This window comes from Stegostoma tigrinum, chromosome 35, assembly GCF_030684315.1.
Source record: "Stegostoma tigrinum isolate sSteTig4 chromosome 35, sSteTig4.hap1, whole genome shotgun sequence".
Lineage (NCBI taxonomy): Eukaryota > Metazoa > Chordata > Chondrichthyes > Orectolobiformes > Stegostomatidae > Stegostoma > Stegostoma tigrinum.
In genome coordinates this window covers 6,560,656-6,579,597 of record NC_081388.1, presented here as the reverse complement: position 1 = coordinate 6,579,597, position 18,942 = coordinate 6,560,656, and the positions used below count along the sequence as shown (strand labels likewise).

The 18,942-nt window shown below is 42.5% G+C and overlaps 1 protein-coding gene and 1 long non-coding RNA gene across 3 annotated transcripts in view; one reads left to right on the top strand and one right to left on the bottom strand.

The window, feature by feature from the left end:
* The window catches only part of LOC125447407 (uncharacterized), a 56,279-nt gene that overhangs the window by 26,897 nt on the left and 10,440 nt on the right, over positions 1–18,942 (bottom strand). The window contains exon 2 of one of the 2 annotated variants that reach the window (XR_007246551.1): positions 15,274–15,428. This is a non-coding gene — a long non-coding RNA (uncharacterized LOC125447407). Of the gene's footprint in view, positions 1–15,272; positions 15,429–18,942 lie in introns of those variants that run through there. The other variant, XR_007246550.1, reaches the window with a different exon arrangement.
* asf1bb (anti-silencing function 1Bb histone chaperone) lies at positions 354–17,800 on the top strand. The gene is made up of 4 exons (XM_048521734.2): positions 354–733; positions 1,261–1,376; positions 12,050–12,226; positions 16,691–17,800. Exons 1-4 carry the CDS (start codon positions 625–627, stop codon positions 16,892–16,894), a joined length of 606 nt encoding a protein of 201 aa, XP_048377691.1. The 5' UTR covers positions 354–624; the 3' UTR covers positions 16,895–17,800.

Genomic DNA, 18,942 nt, shown 5'->3' with positions numbered 1-18,942 from the left:
GTCTAAAGGAATGGGACGTGGTAATGGGCGGGGTCGATTTGCAGGGGTTGGACCAGTGGGTTAGGGGCGGGGACAACTGGTGAGTCCGAGTGCGTGATGGGCGGGGTCAGTGTGGGAGGCGGTGCCTATTTGTGTAGAAGAGCGCGGTCTATGAGGGAATGGAACGGTGTCTCCAGTTGCGGGGCGGGGACGGGCGGGACTATGATTGAGACGCGGGGACCGTAGTGGATGGGCGGGGTCTGCTGATGTCGGGGCGGGGAGGGGCGTGGCCAGTTGCCTGAATTGTTTATAAATAAAGTTAATCGACTGACCCGCGGGGAGCTCTCGCGAGAGTGAGCGCAGCTATAAATAGAGGAGGGGGTTGGCGGGACGCACGCAGTGTCGGAGCCGCCCGTCAGAGGAAGTGGGACTTTAGCGCGAGCGCGCAAAAAAAAAAGCGGGCAGGCCTGTGGAGACGGCGGGAGGAGGGAGACGCTGGACAGCTGCGGCCGCTTGTCGTTAACAGCGAGAAGGCGGTGGTGGGGAGGGGGAAAGAGTCCCGCGTCACGGAGCAGGCCGGACACCGAGTCCTTTCTTTACCCTAACAACCTCATTTCCCCCCGGGCGGGGGGCGGCCCCTCCGCCATGGCCAAAGTACAGGTGCTGAATGTGGTGGTCCTGGACAACCCGTCCCCCTTCAACAACCCCTTTCAGTTTGAGATCACCTTCGAGTGTATCGAGGACCTGCCGGACGGTGAGTTGGGGGGAGGGGAGGAGATGGCAGGTTCGCCCCCGGGCAGCAGCCTGTTTTATCAATGGAGCTGTCAATCAGTGGCTATGGCGCGCGCGCCTTTCTCTCGTTTCTCCCCCACACCCCCGCTTTTGCTGCTGGTGCTTGCAAGTTCCGTTGAGCGTTCTCCCCCCCCCCCCCCCCCGCCGCCCCACTTTTCTAATTTTTATCCTTACGTTTATTGTTGGCGTTGCTCCAGATTTTATTGTCCCTTTTTCATCCCCATCCTCTTTCTAATTGCTCACTGTTATTGGTCTTTATTTCATCGCCTTTGCTTTTGCAGCAAGTCATAAGCTCTTATTTTTCATTCTGCTCTTCCTAACTAGATCTACTCTGCTTCTGTGCTGAGGAAGGATCACCAGACCTGAAATGTTAACTGTTCTTTCCTTCACAGATGCTGCCAGACCTGCTGGTCTTTTCTAGCAACTTTGTTTCTATTTGTTTGTTTTTGACTTTACTGTTTTTTTCCTTTTTCCTTTTTTCCTATCCAGATCTAGAATGGAAGATTATCTACGTTGGCTCTGCAGAGAGTGAGGAGCATGACCAGGTGTTGGACTCCGTGCTGGTCGGACCTGTCCCTGCTGGTCGTCACATGTTTGTGTTTCAGGTATGAATGGGATGTATTTGTTTAGTGGGGAGGTGGACATGGTCCAGTGATGCTCTAATGGGATCTCTGTAATGTTTAAGACTGCCAACCTGCAGTCTCCTTGTACTCATTCTGTGTGTATATCCATCATGACTGGGACTGGCTCTTCCCAGTTTTCTGTCCTTCTAGATTTTCTGGCTTTCCTACTCATGCAGGTTCAGCACCAAGCAAGATGCAGTCAGAGCTGGGTTTCTGTCCTGCAACATTACAAGTTACAAACTGATGTTGGCTCATGGGGCCTCTGAAGTAAATCATTTGGCCTTGTATCTGCTACTAATCAATAAGATGCTGATCTGTTTATCTTGCCTTAGTCAGTCCTACAGAATGGAAAAAGACTGTTTGGTCCAAGTAGTCCCCACTATGTTCCCAAACTAAACTAGTCCCACTTGCCTGCATTTGGCTCATATCCCTCAATCTTTCCTACTCGTTTACTTACCCAAATGTTTTATAACCAGGTTTGTCTGCCAATTCCCCTGGCAGTCTCATTTTATACATGAGCCACTGCATTAATAAAACATTCCTCAGGCTGTCCTAAAAAGTTCTCCCCTGCCTTAAAAATATACCCTCTAGTTTTGAACTCCTTCACCCTAGGGAAAAGACCTTTGCTTATTTACCTTATCTATGCCCCTTGGGGATTTTGAGCTCACCCCTCAATCCCTTATGATCCAGTGGAAAAGTCCCAGCTTATTTTTATAACTCAAACCCTCCTTTTTGACAACATCCTAATAAATATTTTTTGAACCCTTCAATTTAACGATCTTCTTGCAGTAGCACAGCTGGAACAATACATAGTACTCCAGATGAGGCTTCAATGCTCTTTACAACCTGGCTCCAATACTTAAAGTTCTGTGCCATGAAGACAAGTGTGCTAAATGTCTTAACACTGTGTTTACCTGTGAAAGTTCCAAAGAATTGTGCATCTGAACCTCTGTTCCCTGTTCTACCTGGGCCCTACCACTATCTGTACAAGTCCTGCCTTGGTTTGTTTTCCCAAAATGCAATCTTACTTATCCAAATTAAAATCCATCTGCCACTTAGCCTGCTGACCCAGTTATTGAGATCTTGTTCTTGGACAACCTTCACTGTCCACTGAACCACCAGAATTGGTGTCATGAGCAAACTTATTAGCCATGTCTTCTATATTCTCATTCAATTTCTTTATATAAATAAGTAGACCCAGTACTGATCCCTGTGACACACTGGTCACAGGCCTCCAGACTGGAAAAACAACCCACCACCACTGTCTTGTACCACCAAACCAATTTTCAATTCAATTGGCAAACACTCCTTGAATCTGATGTGGTCTAACTTCTCTAATTAGACTACCATGTGGTACCTTTTCAAAAGGCTTTCCTAAAGTCTCTGTAAACAAGTCCACTTCTGCTTTCAATCCTTTTAGTTATTTTGAAAACTTAGTTTGAGAGACATGATTTGCTCTTGCACAAAACCATGCTGACTATTCCTAACCAGTCCTAGCCCCTCTATGTAAAATCTGTTAGAATCACTTCAAATTTATCACCAATGTAAGGCTCAGGCTTTTTGTAGCCTTAAAGGCATAACATTACCCACTCTTCACCTTACCTGTGGTTATAGATGTTACACATCTTTGAGGGCCCTGTAGTTCCCCACAACTCTCAATGTCCTAGGATACACTGGATCAAGTCCCAAAACTTTGTCCACTTTTTGTTTTGAGATCTCTAGCACTTCCCATTTCAAAATACTGATTTTATTTCAATTCTCTATAGTAAAAACTGGTGTGAAATGTTCATTAGTGTTTCCATCTCCTGAGGTTCCTTCTTGATCTGTAAGGAGTCCCTATTCTCTCCCTAGTAGCTCATCTACTTGTAGAATCTCTTAGCCTTAACAGATTAGGTTAGAGAATGCAATCTTATAATCCCCTCTTTACCCTGCTAACTTCCCTGTTCAGACTGCCCTACACTGTTTATAAACTGATTCCTTTGATCCCAGTTTTCTACATCTGATGGTATTTATTCTTGATGGGAACTTGTCTTGTCTTTGTTACCTACTCTTAACAGCCTTACCTTCCACTCTACAGAAACAATGCCTGTGAACTCATTATCATATTTTTGAAAGGCTCCCACTTGTCAGTCCCTTTACGTGTGAGCCATCTACTCCAATCAACTTTTGAAAGTTCCTGTCATTCCATTAAAATTTGCCCTAGACAATAAACATTAAAATTCTTAATTGGAAGGCTTAAGGTTTGTGATTTCTATTTTAAAACTAATAGGCTTCCATGTTCCTACTCATCCTGTCCACAACCCATAACTTCTGCTCTTAAGATCCTTCAGTTTGAATGATTAATGACCCTGCCTTCACTGTCTTGAGGCCTTTCAAAGTTGTGCAACTCTTGGGGAAAATCTCCATATACTCTGATAGGGTAACCCTAAGTTTTGACCACTTCCTCATTCTGAATGGACTCTTGGAGGGTCAGCCCTTCCATGTCTGCTTTGTCATTACCATTCAGCATCTTGTGTACTTCAATCAAATAACTACCCCTCTTCCAAACTTGTGGAAACAAGCCCACCTTGCCCAACATTGTCATAACAGGCCACTCATCCCAGGTATTGACCTGGTAAGCCACTTCTGAGCTTTTTCCATTTTATGACTTGGATGTGGGAACAAAATGTAATATCTCCAAGTTTGCAGACGATAAAGTTGGGTGGGAGGGTGAACTGTGGTGAGGATGCAGAGATCCTTCAGGATCTCAAGTTGGGTGAGTGGGCAAATCAATGGCAGATGCAGTATAACTTGTATAAATGAGGTTATTCACTCTAGAAGCAAAAACAAGGAGACAGATTACATGAATGGCTGTAAATTGGGAGAGGGAGTGTGCAGTAGGATGTGGCTGTCCTTGTGGTAAGTGTACAAGTGCAGCAGGCAGTAAAAGGCACGTTATGTTGGCCATCATTAAGAGGTTGAGTACATGAGCAAGGGTGTGTAGCAGTTATATAGGGTCTTGGTGAGGCCACACCTAGAACATTGTGTACATTTTGGGCTTTTTGTTTTTGGAGGAAGTTTGCCCTTGCTCTCAAGTGCAGTTAGGGTTTATCAGGCTGATTCTGGGGAACGGTGGGACTGATGTATGAAGACTGACTAGGATTGTTTTTTGCTAGAATTCAGAGGATGAAGGGAATTTCAGAATTATAAAACTCTAAAGGACTGCATAGGCTAGATGTAGGGAGGATGTCCCTAATGGTGGGTGTCCAGAACCAGGAGTCAAAGTCTGAGGTTTTGGTGTAGACTCATCAGGACAGATGAGATGTTTCTTCAACCAAAAAATGATGAGCCTTTGGACTTTGTTACCACAGGAAGTAGTTGGTGCTGAGGTGAATGAAATCAAAGGTTATGAAGAGAATGCAGGATTAGGCTATTGAGTTGGATGAGCAGTCATTATTGTGAAGAATGGTGGAGCAGGCTTGAAGGGTCAAATGGCTGCCTTCTGCTCTGTTTCCAATGCTTTTGGGTCTGTCTTTGAATCAGGAGACCAAAGTTGCATGTCTTGTGTTTCCGGTTTCACTAGAGCCCTGTGTAGCTCATGCATAACAGCACTTTGTTCAATTCCTCAGGGTAAAGTATAAAAGTTATTTAGTTTCCCAATTTTTCCTGCGTACAAATGTGGGTTGTTCACTGAAATCTCAATCCTTCTGCAACTCTGAATTCTGCAGTCATTCTCTTGAATTAATACTGCTGTTTTTGATTTTGTTCTCAATGTAAACTTTACTATCTCCAGTATCATGCTGCTTGGCAGACTTTTGCCCATTCACTTAAAGCAAGTGAGTTGAATCAGTGTGGTTAGCAACACTGCTGCATAAGACTTGGGACCCAGGTTCAATTCCTTGAGTGAAGTTTGCCTCTCCTCCATGTCTGTGTGGGATTCCTCCCACAGCCCAAAGATGTGTGGTCTGGGTTGATTAGATATAGTACATGTAGGGTTATTGGGGGAGGAGGAGGAGGATGATGAGCCTGGGGACAACACGTTCGCAGTCTTTATGGGCCAATAGCCTTTTTCTGCACACAGACTTTTTGAATCTTAGCCTAGGAATGTTTGTTCATGAATCCTACTACTTAACAGACAACCAAAGACTAATGTAAACTAGTTGAGACTATTCTCCATCCTGTGTTCCTATATCTCTAATCATCCAATGAAATGAACTCTATGGTTCCTGCTTTTAAGTGGCTTTAATGTAATATTCCATTCAAACCAATAACTGAGGGAATTGTGCTCCTGTCTGTGCAGTTGGTATATGTTGGAGTTAGGTGCTGTTTTAAACTAATCAAGACTAGCAATATGTATTGTCTTCCAATTATTAGGGCTGGATTAGGACAGTTGGATCTGTGGCTAATGTCTCTAGCTAGCAGTCCTCTGTAGGTGTTTTCTCCTCAACCTGTTCTATAGAAGGGATGCAAGAGCAGTTGCAGGGTTATATGCACTTGCTTCATCTGATTATTGGGTTGACTAAACTTTTCAAATGGAGTGGTATGTTTTTGGCTGTGGTGATAGAATTCTAAAACAATGCTGCCTTGCAGAGGGGTTATCTGCCGCCCCCTCCTAGGTGGTACCACCTGAGTTTAGAAAGTGATGTTAATAGATTCCTGGTGAGCTGCTACGGTATATATTTGTAACTCTAGCTCTGCTGTTAAGTAGAGGAACAGAGACTTGTGAATATATTCTGCAGGTAGCAAGGCAGTTGAGGTACTCAAGGTATACACATCATGATTTTGGAGCAAACCATTTGGCCTGTTGGGCCTTCCCTTGCTCTACCACTTAAAATTCTGGCTGGCCTTAAATCAGCATTTCTGTTTACCTCCAGTAACCTTCATTCTTAAAGTCTGCACATTGGGCAGCATCTATGGAGTTAATGTTTCAGATGCAGTGACCCTTCACAACCTTAGATTCTTCTCTGATAAAAGGGAGTTTTGTTTTATACACTGACCACCTCCACTTGTTCAATAGCACTCAGTCCTGAGAATTCAAAGATTGCTTATTATAAGCAGGTGCATTCATGTCTCCCACATGAAACATCTTTCAGTATATCCTCTGAATCTGCATCTTTCTTCAGGAGAAGAACGAGAAGTGAATTTTAACCTCCAAAGGATAGGCTGGCTGACCTTCCTTCAGAAGTGACTGATCCCTGGATAGTCTAAAAATTGAACAACTATTTCCTCAAATACAGAAATCAATACTGTACATAATACTCTTGATATAACCCTACAACTGCTCTTGCATCCCTTCTATATTCCATTCCCTTACAATAGCAACATTCCATTTCTTGGCTGTTAAATTGCCACACCTGCATACTAACTTACCTGCATCTCTTTGCTCTTCACAATTTAGTTTCTTAATATCTCAGCAAATTTATGCCTATCTATTTGACCCCCTTAGTTCAAATCAATGGTACAGTTAATAATTAACTGATCCAGCACAGATTCTTATAGCATTCCATGAATTGCATCTTGCCAAACTGAAAGACCTATTTGCATAAATGTGCTGCTTCCCATAATCGAACAATCCTCTAGCTGTTCTCTTGGGTGGGGGGGGGGATCTAAATGTAATGTCTCTAAACTAATAATCCAGAGCCCATGTTCTAATTTATGGGGGTATGGCTTCAAACCTGACATGGTGAATTTTGAATTCAATAAGTCTGGAATTAAAATCTAATCTAATGGTGACTCTGTAACCACTGTAGATTGTGAGCCAGGTGAAGTTTGTGTCCTTTTTAAAGAAAGGAATCTGCCTGTATCTGCTATCGGCTGCATTGGACTTCAGGCTCACAGCAGTGTGGCTGGCTCTTAACTGCTCTGAATACCAGTAAAGCCATTTTGCCTGCTCCTAATTCCCTGGAACAATAAATGCTGGCCGGCCCAGTAATGACAGTGTCACAAACTGAAATTATCCCTACAATGAGCTCTTTCTTTGCATATGGCACCTTGTTAAATGCCTCTGGAAGTCTTAAGAACAGTACAATTACTTCTCATCTGTTACTATATTCTTTATCTAAAGAACTGGGCGCCCTATTATAGGAAAGATGTGGATGCTTTGGAGAGGGTTCAGAGGAGGTTTACCAGGATGCTGCCTGGACTGGAGGGCTTATCTTATGAAGAGAGGTTGACTGAGCTCGGTCTCTTTTCATTGGAGAAAAGGAGGAGGAGAGGGGACCTAATTGAGGTATACAAGATAATGAGAGGCATAGATAGAGTTGATAGCCAGAGACTATTTCCCAGGGCAGAAATGGCTAGCACGAGGGGTCATAGTTTTAAGCTGGTTGGTGGAAAGTATAGAGGGGATGTCAGAGGCAGGTTCTTTACACAGAGAGTTGAGAGCATGGAATGCGTTGCCAGCAGCAGTTGTGGAAGTAAGATCATTGGGGTCATTTAAGAGACTGCTGGACATGTATATGGTCACAGAAATTTGAGGGTGCATACATGAGGATCAATGGTCGGCACAACATTGTGGGCTGAAGGGCCTGTTCTGTGCTGTACTGTTCTATGTTCTATGTTCTAACTATGAAAAAAGAGGGGAATGGATAGGATGAATAGCCAGTCTTCTTCCTAGAGCAGGGGGTTTGAAACTAGAGGGCACAAGTGTAAGGTGAGGGGAAAGATTTAAAGGACCTGAGGCAATTTTTTTATGTAGAGGTTGGTGTGTATAGAACAAACTGCCAAAAGGAGTAGTGGATGCTGGTACAACTGACATCTAAAAGCTATCTGAATGGGCACACGAATAAGAGGGGGTTAGGGGATATGGCCCAAATGCTGGCAAATGGGACTGATAGATGGGGGATGTCTAGTGTGTACAAGTTGCACAGAAGGGTATGTTTGTATGCCATATGACTAGTTGACTGACTTTTCTTTGACCAAATCATGGAAACCCTTCCTAAAATAGGAGTCACTTGCAGTTTTCTCAAACTGAGGGCTTCCTGGATTATAAGGAATTCTAGAATATTAATTTTAATGTCCTCACCACCTCAGCAGCTATCTTAAAGCCTGAGAATAGAATCTCAGGGCAGGTCAGATTTTAGTTCTCTCATACACTTGATTTAAGTTCCTTGTTCCATTCACACTGATGTGCAAACCATAAAATGCAAGAAACATGGCTCATTCAATCCATTGTTGTAGAGCAAATCCTGTCCATCCCATTCCCTGCTTTATTCCCCCAAAGTCCTTGTGTTCCTCAGCTGTCAGCTTCATTGTAAAATCATTCATGTCTCCTTCGGTTGCCTCAGGAGCAAGAGCTTGTGTTAGTGGAGAGCTGTGATCTCATTCCTGAAGTTGCTGAATGGAGACTTAACTGAGGGAAGATTGGATAGACTAAGGTTAAATAGGCCACTTTCTCTGATCATGTCACTGATCAGATGGCATAAGTTTAATGTAGCTGGTTGGAAGCAGAAGGGAGTTAGAAATGCTCTTACCCAGAGTTAGCAACATTGCAGCAAACTTAATACCCACACCTTAACCTACAACTGAGCTTAAATTTATGAAGAAATCTTAGTGTATAGTATCATTCAGATTGAATTGTGTGCTGCAGCTGCAATGTAACTCTTCCTACATAAGCTGGATGCTGTGTGGGATGTTCTTCACTGTTTACACTGGGTTCTGAAATGTATCCTCCAATATCTTTAGCCTTCACCATTGTGGTTTTAAAAGTGAATCTTGGCAAATTGGTCCAGTTAACTTCAACAATTGAAAGCTTGTCACTTGAGCTTTGAATAGCCATTCCATCAGCAGTATGTCAGAACTGACTGATGTATTAGAGCATCCAACCCTTGTTCAGCTGCACATAAACATCAGATTGCATAGTACAACAATTTCTTGTCTTATTTCATAACTGAATACATAGCCAATTTTGTTTAAACTATTACCTATGGCCTGCACAGAAGGCATAGCATTATTCCTTTAGTTCCTTTATCCTAACTTGTTGTGAAACAGCCTTTGAAAACTGTTAATTACTGGCTGTAGTCAGTACTGCTGCTTTAGAATTGTTACAGCATTAAGATTGTGCCTGTTCTATGGCTGGCTGGTGCAGTGATTTGCCAAATGTGTATACTGTGGAAACTAAGCCTAATCTAATAGTACAACTTAAAAGATTATCCAACCCTTGCTTATGCTGGGGCTTTCTGGGGCCTGCTGGTTGTCTCCATATTGCTGAAATTATTTCCAGTCTGATTTTCTCCCCCTTCCCCCCCCTCCCATTGACTAGGTACTGTCATCCAAACTAGATGACTTCATAAAAGTATCATGTGGGTTCTAGTTCTATCCTCTGCAAACCTCTTCCTCCTGTTTGGTAAATGCACATTCTACATATTTAAGGCAGGCACCTTGAGTTGACACTTGAAGCGTCATCCACTTCATCAGATGTCTTACCAGAATCTCTTTTCTGAATCATAGTTCTTAGCCATGGAATTGAAATCTCTTAAAACACAGCTGAGTCTCTGACCTGAGTATACAGGTGCTGAACTAACAGCTAGGAATGGATAGTGTTCTGGTAATGTCTGTAAGACACAAATAGGAACAGGATAGGCTGTTTGGTGCCTTGAGTGCTGCACCATTCAGTAGGGCCATGCTGATCTGACATTCCTCATATGTACTACCAGCAATTTCCCCATAAAATCCTCAACTTGCCCAATGGATGAAGAACTTATCTATGGGAGTCTTAAATACATACAATAATTGTTTGATCAGTAGTCCAGGCCTGTGTTCTGGGGCATATGTTCAGGTTTCTCCATTGTAACTGGTGACAGGGCATGTTACTGACATTATGTGCAGTGATCTCAGCAGCAGCATGTCCAGATTGTAAGTATATGCAGTTCAGTGTACCATTGTGCACAAGCTGCTCACTTTGTTTTTGAGTTGAGGGTTGGGACAGTGTCTTGAGGTGCAGGGGAGCTGGAGTGACGAAGGCAAGCTTCCCCTCTATGGTTTTGTCCCCTTCCCTAAATGGCAAGGCTGAAGGAGTGGCAGCTGAGATATTGCTGGAGGGCATGTCTTTTTCAATACAAAAGATGTACAGCATGGAAACCAGATTTGATGTAACTTGTCCATGCTAACTCTAACCTAAAATCTAGTCATTTTCCAGCATTTGGCCCATATCCCTTGGCCTTGCCCATCCAGGTACCTTTCAAATTTTGTAATTGTACTAGCATCCACACTTCCCCTGGCAGCTCGTTCCATACGCAACACTGCATGACAAAGTTGCCCCTTAGTCCCTTTTTATGCCTTTCCCCTCACCTTAAACCTTTGCTGTCTAGTTTTGGATTCCCCTACCCTGGAGAACAGACTCTGACTATTCACCCTATCCATGCCCCTCATGATTCTGTAAACCTTTAAGGTCACCCCTCAGCCTCTGATATGCCAGGGAAAATGCCTCTAGCCTATTCCGCCTCTCCCTATAGCTCAAACCCTGGCAACATCCTTAAATCTGAACTGGACCATTCAAATTTTACAACATCTTTTCTATAGCAGAGACCAGAATTGCACACATACTCTGAAAGTGGCCTGATCGATACAGATTAAACTCCAGCTGCTTCCCCCTTCTCTCCACCCCCCCCCCCCCCCCCCCCCCCCCCCTCAGCCAATCTGATCAGGTCCTGTTACACTGAGCCAACCTCCTTCATTGTCCACCACTGTTTGTATTCACATCCAAATGCTTTGTACAGATGACAAAATGGACCTGGCAATGATCCTTGTGGCACACTGCTGATCACAGGCCTCTAGTCTGAAAAGCAACCCCCCCACCATCACTGTCTCCAACATTCAAGCCAATTTTGTATCCAGGTGGCTAGTTCTCTAAGTATTCTTTGATCTAACATTGTTAATCTGTCTACTATGTGGAACCTTGTCAAACCCCTCACTTTAGTCCATGTAGACAACATTCATTGCTCTGCCTACATCGATTCTCCTGTCATACTTCAAAAAAAATCAATTAAGTCGGACCTGATTTTCCCCCACAGCTATGTTGACTATCACGAATCAGTCCTTGCTTTTCCCAAATACACACGTTCTGTTTCTCTGAATCTGCTTCAACTTGCCTATCACTGTCTGGTTCACTGGTCTAGTCTGCACCCCAAGTCCTTGACTTCAATTTTAAACTTGATCCACTGCATCCAATTTCTCCATAACTGTCCCAGTTTGTATGCTGTTTGCAGCATTTAGAGGTGGCTTACAGCATTTTCAGACAAATTTAAATTCAAATGTCTAGAGTTGCAAGCTAGTCTATAGTGGCAATACTTGGTTAGCAATGGTAAGTACGGATAAGCAACAAATGCTGGCCTTGCTAGTCATGTCTAATGACAATAGATTTTAAGGATGTGGTGTTCATGTTGTTTAAAGATGCAATTTAGTCTTCAAATGAAGCTTACAACAGCTCTGTATGCATTAGTTTAAGTCAAGAGGCCTGTTAGGTGTCCATGCCTTGGAGCTGGTGGTGAATTTGTACAAAACTGATTAAACAAAGCAGTGGTTTTTCAACCGAGAAAATACAAATTCCTGTGGGTTTGAATTGTGGAGGCTTGGGCTTGTCTTTACAGAAAATGTTACAGGTTTGTATTTGAGGATTGATCCATATTTGCACAGATTTCACAATTGTATGGATCTCATGGACATGTTTAATATTCTAGGCTGATGCTCCAAATGCAAGCCTCATTCCAGATGCTGATGCAGTTGGTGTGACTGTGGTGCTGATTACCTGCACATACAGAGATCAAGAGTTTATTCGTGTGGGGTATTATGTGAATAATGAATATACAGACCCTGAATTAAAGGAGAACCCACCAATGAAACCTGTCTATGCCAAGGTAAGCTTTCTATAAGATCCTAGAGTCTCCACTTGAGTGGAAAGGAAGTTGGTGTAGCAGTCATTCAACCTATAGTATTGGTTTAAACTTTGGTTTAGTTACAAAAAGTTTGTGAAGATTAAATCATAGTAATTAGCACATTTCCCCCTTTCAGATGGTGTATTCTGGCTTCTGATCACCCACTGAACGTTCCTCGTGACTTTCATGTTGGCTTTTTCTTTGTCAATCACTTCAAATTTATGGCTTCTGATTGACCCTTCTATATCTATTTACATCCTATGTGGTCCATATCTGTAATCCTTTGAGGCATCTGGATGGGTAAATGAATACAATGTAATTGTGCCAGCCTTTGGCTGCATATTCTATATATGTACTGCCCTCTATGAAGAAGTTTCCCCTTGGGTCCAAATTTAAATCTCCACCTTCTACCCATGCCCTCTAGTTTTGGGCTTCACTACCCTGAAGGTGGGGGTGGGGAAGAACCTTGCCTACTTGTCCTACCTATGCTCCATCTGTTTTATAAACCTCCCAGCCTCTCATGCTTTAGGGAAAATGGCTTGCCTATAGCTCAAACCCTCACCTGACAACATCCTTGTAAATCCTTTGAATCCTTGCTAGCTTCACAATATAGGGAGACCAGAATTGGCCACAATACACAGTGGCCTAAGCAATGTTTTGCACACCTGCAACATGATCTTACAACTCTATGGTCAGTGCACTTTTTAATGCAACCATACCAAAAACCACCTTAACTATCCTATCTACCTGGGGCTCCACTTTCAAGGAACTGTGAACCTCCACTTGAAGATCTTTGCTTAGCAACGCTCCCCATACCTTAACCATTAAGTGTACAAGTCCTGACTGGTGTCTTGCCAAAATGCAGCACCCAGCATTTATCTAAACTAAATTCCCTCTGCTGTTCCTCAGCCCATTGACCTATCTGATTAAGATACTGTTTACTGAGTTGCCTTCTGCCTACAACACCTCCAATTTTGAAGTCATCTGCAAACTTACTAAACACGCGTCTTATGTTCACATCTAAGTCACTTATACAAATGACGACAAAGCAGTGGACCCAGCGCTGATCCTTGTGGCACCCTGCTGGTCACAGGCCTCCAGCCTAAAGCGCAATCTCCTCCTCCACCCTCTGGCTTGAAGGTAGAAGACAGTTCTGTATCCAAATAGCTAGTTCTCCCCTCTGATCTAACTTGCTAAACAGTCTACCATGAGGAACCTTGTCTAATGCTTTACTGAGTCATAAATCACATCTGTTGCTCTGCCCTGTCATCCTCTTATGACTTCAAAAACTCAATCAAGGTGAGACAATTTCCCATGCACAAAGCCATGTTGATTATTCCTAATCAGTCCTTGCCTTTCCAAATGTATGTAAATCCCGTCCCTCTGGATTCTGTCCAACAACCTAACCACCGAGGCTCACTGACCTCTAGTTCCCTGTCTTTTCATTACTGCCTTTAAAAGTAGTGGCATGTTAGCAATATCTCTTCCCTAGGCACCTCACCTGTGGCTATTGATACAAATATTCTAGCAGTCTCTTCCCTCTCTTCCCACAGTTCTCAAGTACACCTGATCAGGGCTTGGAAATTTATCCACCTTTGTTTTAAGACCTTCAGCACCTGCCCTGTAATATGAATAGTTTAAGATGTTGCCATTTATTTCCCTGCATTCATGTCCATATCCTTCATGGTAAACACTGCAAAATACTTGTTTAGTATCTCCCCATCCTGTACAAGTGGCATTGATCCTTAAGGTCCCTGTTCTCTTGATGTTGCCCTTCTGACCTTGATGTATTTGTAGAATCCCTTTTGGATTCTCCTTTACCCTATTTGCCCTTTGCTTTTCCTCTTAAGTAAACTTGTGCCTTGTACTTTTCTAGGAATTTGCCCAATGTCTGCTGTCTATATAAGTAGTTCTCCTATAAAATGATAGTGGTGTTCTTGTGTGATCTCATGCTATAGAAAATTGAGCCATAGAAAATTGCTAGATGTATAGTAGAAAGTTTGCATTAGCCAAAGTGTCCACTCTTCTTCCATGTTAAGCATTAATAAAATTAATGAAACATGCATTCTAGCAGAAATATCTGTACCTGACATGTTTGCTGTCTCTTGAGCAACACAATTTCTGTAGTTATTCAGCATTCTTTACACTTACCAGCCTTGCCCTTCTCCCTGATGGTAGGAACAGAGTCTCTGGATGCTTGTAATCTCATTTTTGAATGCTTCCCATTTTCCCCTCTGCCTCCAATCAAATTCTAAAAGTTTGAGACTGATACTGTTGAAATTGGCCTTCAATTTTAGGACTTCAACTTTTAAATCCAGTCAACCCTTTCTATTCCTTTTTAAAAATTAATAGAATTATGGTCACTGACCCCAAAGTACTCCCTCACTGACACCTGTCACCTGCCTGACCTTATTTCCCAAGAGCAGGTCATGTTTTGCACCTTCTCTATTTGGTACACATACCAATTCAGAATTTGGTCTACTTAACAAATTCCTCTCCCTCCAAGCCCCAAACACTATGGTAGTCCCAGGAAAATTAAAATCCCCTACAATAACCACCTATTCTCTCAAATAACCAAGACCACTGTACAAATTTGTTTTATCAATTTCCTACTGACTATTGGGTCTATAGTACAATTTAATAGGAAATCAGTCAATCCCTTCCAAAGTTGTTTCCCATTTGTCCCCCACAGTGATCACAGCTTAAAACAATCCTCTCAACTACTTTGCCAAACTATTTCAAAACCTTTTTTAAACAAAAAATTTAGATTTAGGCATGAGAAATAAAACTTAGGTTTTTTTATACAAAGTCCTTAAGTGTAAAGATTAAGGCATGGACCATTAGAATAAAAATTGATTGCAGTGCAGTTGATATGGTGCTGATTCAGTTTGAAAGCGGCTGGATATAATCAGGATGAATTTGTCTATAGTAGGTGTTTTGCATTTCAAGTAAGCTCAGATCAGTGTTGAGAAGCTGGACTTTGGGTGCAGCAATTGTGCCACATTATGGAGATGGAATATTGTAGATACCTTGCTCCAGAGGTTGTCACAATCCCCAGTTTGATCTTTCAGGTTTGGTTGGATCAGGATGGATGTCTGCAGTCAAGGCCGGTATGGAGATCCAAGGCAAAGCTTTTGAGGAGTCTTGGCCTTTGCATTTCTCCAGTAGTTGAGATTGTTTCAAGCTGTGGACAAGAGCAGGGATGATGAGTCAACTGGCCTCTGCACTGTCACAGGCAGCCTTTAAGTGGATGGGGAAATGTTTGTGGCTATAACAAGACAGTATGGTTGTGTGGGTGGAGGAGAGAATATGTACAGTTGTCCTACAGACTATACTGCCTGCCCTGTGTCAGACTTGAGGACACTTCAGAACTGGAGAGCTACAGAGTCCTGGTGAGTGGAATAATTAAGGCTGTAGGTGAGGGCTTTTAAACATGGGAAGGGCAGGGTGCAAGGAAGACCCTTGGAATGTATAGGCTGAAAAGCAAAAGAATGTGCCACTGTTTGAACCTAGTGCTGGGGCTAAAATTTACATGGCTAGGCTTGACTGGGAAAAGACCTTTGGGGTAAAGGAGGCATTTTCAAGGTGGAGTGCTACATGGACCCGTTTGAACTGGTTATTTTCAGTATATTAATGAAGTGAATGTACTAATGTCAAGTTTGTAGGTGAAAAGGCAAATGGGGATGATCGTCTACAGAATACTGATTAAGCAAGTGGGCAAAAACTGGCAGATAGTAATGTGAATAACATTGCAGAAAGCTGCAGTGATTTTGTAGATCAGTTGTCCAAGTTCTGTAGGTAATAGGAAGGCAGGTGGAATGTTGGCCTTCCTTTCAAAGGAAATCATTGTTAAAATATTTGGGTGGGGTGGTTCAGCTAGAATACTGAAGTTTTGTGGGGTTTTATCCTGGACTTAATGGTGTAGGGCAGTCCAGAGAAGGTTCACTAGTTTAATCTTGGGTATGGAGGGATTTTCTTGAATTAGGCTTTTATGAATTTCATTTAGAATGAGATGATCTCATTGAAACAACTCAATTCTTTGAAGGCTGACTGGGTAAGTGTAGATGGTTGTTCCTACTTGTCCTCCTAGATGCTCCCATGTCCTCTGACTAAGGGTTCCCCATTTAGGACAAATGAAGAATTTCTCCTAATGAAGCAGTGATTTAATGGGACTTTACTGCAGAAGGCTGTTGGGGATAGGTCATTTAAGGATGTTCAAGGCTGAGACTTTTTGAACCAGGAATCTAGAATTATGTCGATAAGACAATGGAATTGAGGATCCAGATCAGTTGTGGTCCCATTGAGTGGTGGAGTAGTCTTGATGGGCAAAATGGTCTACTTCTGTTACATTGCAGATCTTGCTTTTCTCATCTGTTTAATTTAGTGTAAGATCTAGATGGGTCGGAGTGTGATCTGCAGTTAACTGTCCATTTTTCTCCCTTTCAGCTCCAGCGAAATATTTTGGCCTCAAATCCAAGAGTTACCAGGTTCCACATCAATTGGGAGTGCACTGGTGAAAAAATGGAAGATATTGAAAATGTTGACCCAAGTTCAAATGCAATGCTTCCTCCTACCTGTACACCACTGAAGGGACTTGGAGCAGGAAGTGCCCTGAGTATTGTTCCAGAGAACTCAATGGACTGCATGTGAAACCTGCCAGTGAATAAGGATTACAGTGGATGAAATATGTTCTTTTGTATCAGGGTTTGCTAGCTTTTGGAGTTGTTAATTTTACAGAGTATTTAAGTCAAACTTCAGTACCCCAGAGGTGATATTGTCTACAGGGGTAGGGGAGTGATAAGGATTGAAGGCCACAATATTGTCATTCATGGCAATGTGCCACAGTGTATGTGGCTACCAGATATGTTGATCTACATTCAGCTGGTTGCTTTTGCCCAAAAGGGAGCAATAATGCTTTTTACTGGTAAATGTCTGGGATTGCAAAGCCAGTTGGTGCCTATTGTAAACTAGCCAGAAGTGTGTTGAACTACAGAATGTATTTGTAGGAGTTCTGTCTGTTTTGTGTAGCATGTCCATAAATTCTGGGGTGGGGGGTGGACAAGTCCTGTTTATGTTGAATGTGTTTTTTCTGTTCAATGCCTGTTCAAATATAACCCTGAGAACTGGTCACTTTCAAAACTTCAATTGGCAGCTGGCCGAGCAGTTATGGTCAGTAATAAGCCCACTAACCTTGTGGCCTCAGCAACAACTTAGCCCTCTTGTAGAGGAACCAGTCACCAGACTGACATTACCATCAGTCCAGCAGTGTTATCATAAACCCAAGCTGGAAGTTTAACTCTTCTTGAACATTGGCTGTCTGGCATAATTGTCTTAGTTCCATGAAAAACACTTTTGTAACTTTTAATATACTTTGTAAATCGTGATCCAAACCTGCCTGCATCCATTATGTGGGAGAGGTTGATTAAAAAGGTTGAAATCAATATAGCTTTATAAAGCAGCAGCATTGGTTTTGAAAACTGCAGCCATTTTTATAAGTGTTAGCTGTGTAGAATTGTATTGTCTTGCTTTGTCTGAATAAAAGCACTTGTAAATGCTGTGGTGCCTTTTTGTTGCCATGGTTATTGATTTTATAAATGGATGCTGTTACACAATGAAGCTGGTTCTCCCTTGCTTCAGTAGCATTCCTTAACATGACAAGAGGTGCTTCTGTTAAGATGAAGCAAATCTTAAACATTTAAGCCCTTGGTTGGGGGGGTGCAATGTCCATAATATTGCCTAAAGGAGGGATTAGAGTTGATGGCATAGTCTTTGCATCCTTGCCAAATTGTTAGATTTGGACTGGCTGTCCCACGTTGTAGGGCTCCTTTGCAATAGACAGATTGCTAACTTTTGAATGTTATTTAAAATAACTTCAAATTGACAATTTTTCCAAAGAAAGTTTGCACATTCTCCCTGTGCCTGTGTGGGCTTTCTCCAGGTGCTCCAGTTTCCTCCCACAGTCCAAAAATGTGCAGGCTAGGTGGATCGGCCATGCTAAATTGCCCATAGTGTTCGGGGTGTGTGGGTTATAGGGGGGATGGGTCTGGGTGGGATATATCAAGGGGTGGTATGGACTTGTTAGGTCAAAGGGCCTGTTTCCACACTGTAGGGAATCTAATCTAAAATCAAGGTATACAAATAGTATGCCTTGAAGTGAATCATAATGATTATTCATCCAGAGTCATTGACACTGCCCTTGCTGTTAGATTGCTGAAGTTCCTGTTGCACTTCTACTTGGCATCCTTTAGAATATTTTGGAAATGGCTTTCATTATGTAGCTTGAGGTTAGCAATTTGGCATCTCCACTGCCAAATTTGAGCCTTTCCACCATTTCTGGTTTTGGTTTACACAATTACTAATTCAGACTAACATTTTTGTCCTGTCATGTTCTGATCAAAAGCTGCCATCTAGTTACACCAATTTTGATTTATCAAATCTGCCATTATGGGTTAGAAACTATATTTTGGACCCAATTTAAACCAAGTTCTGCATCTTTTCAGAAAGCAAGACATCCAAACTTTTGACAATCTGGATAGTCTTGTTACCTGCAGCAATGCAAATGAGTGGCATGAGACCACTTCTGCATTCTGAAACGCAGGTGTCACTAAGCCAATTTTTAAACCTAATTCCTAGTCCTTGAAGTTATTCAGCTGTTTTGTACTGCTGTAGGCCTATTCAATGGCATTAGCTTCTTCACT

Coding starts and splice junctions, on each gene's coding strand:
- asf1bb (XM_048521734.2), top strand. CDS start 625: ATGGCCAAAGTACAGGTGCTGAATGTGGTGGTCCTGGACAACCCGTCC. Junction 734..1,260: donor TATCGAGGACCTGCCGGACG/GTGAGTTGGGGG, acceptor TTTCCTATCCAG/ATCTAGAATGGAAGATTATC. Junction 1,377..12,049: donor GTCACATGTTTGTGTTTCAG/GTATGAATGGGA, acceptor TTAATATTCTAG/GCTGATGCTCCAAATGCAAG.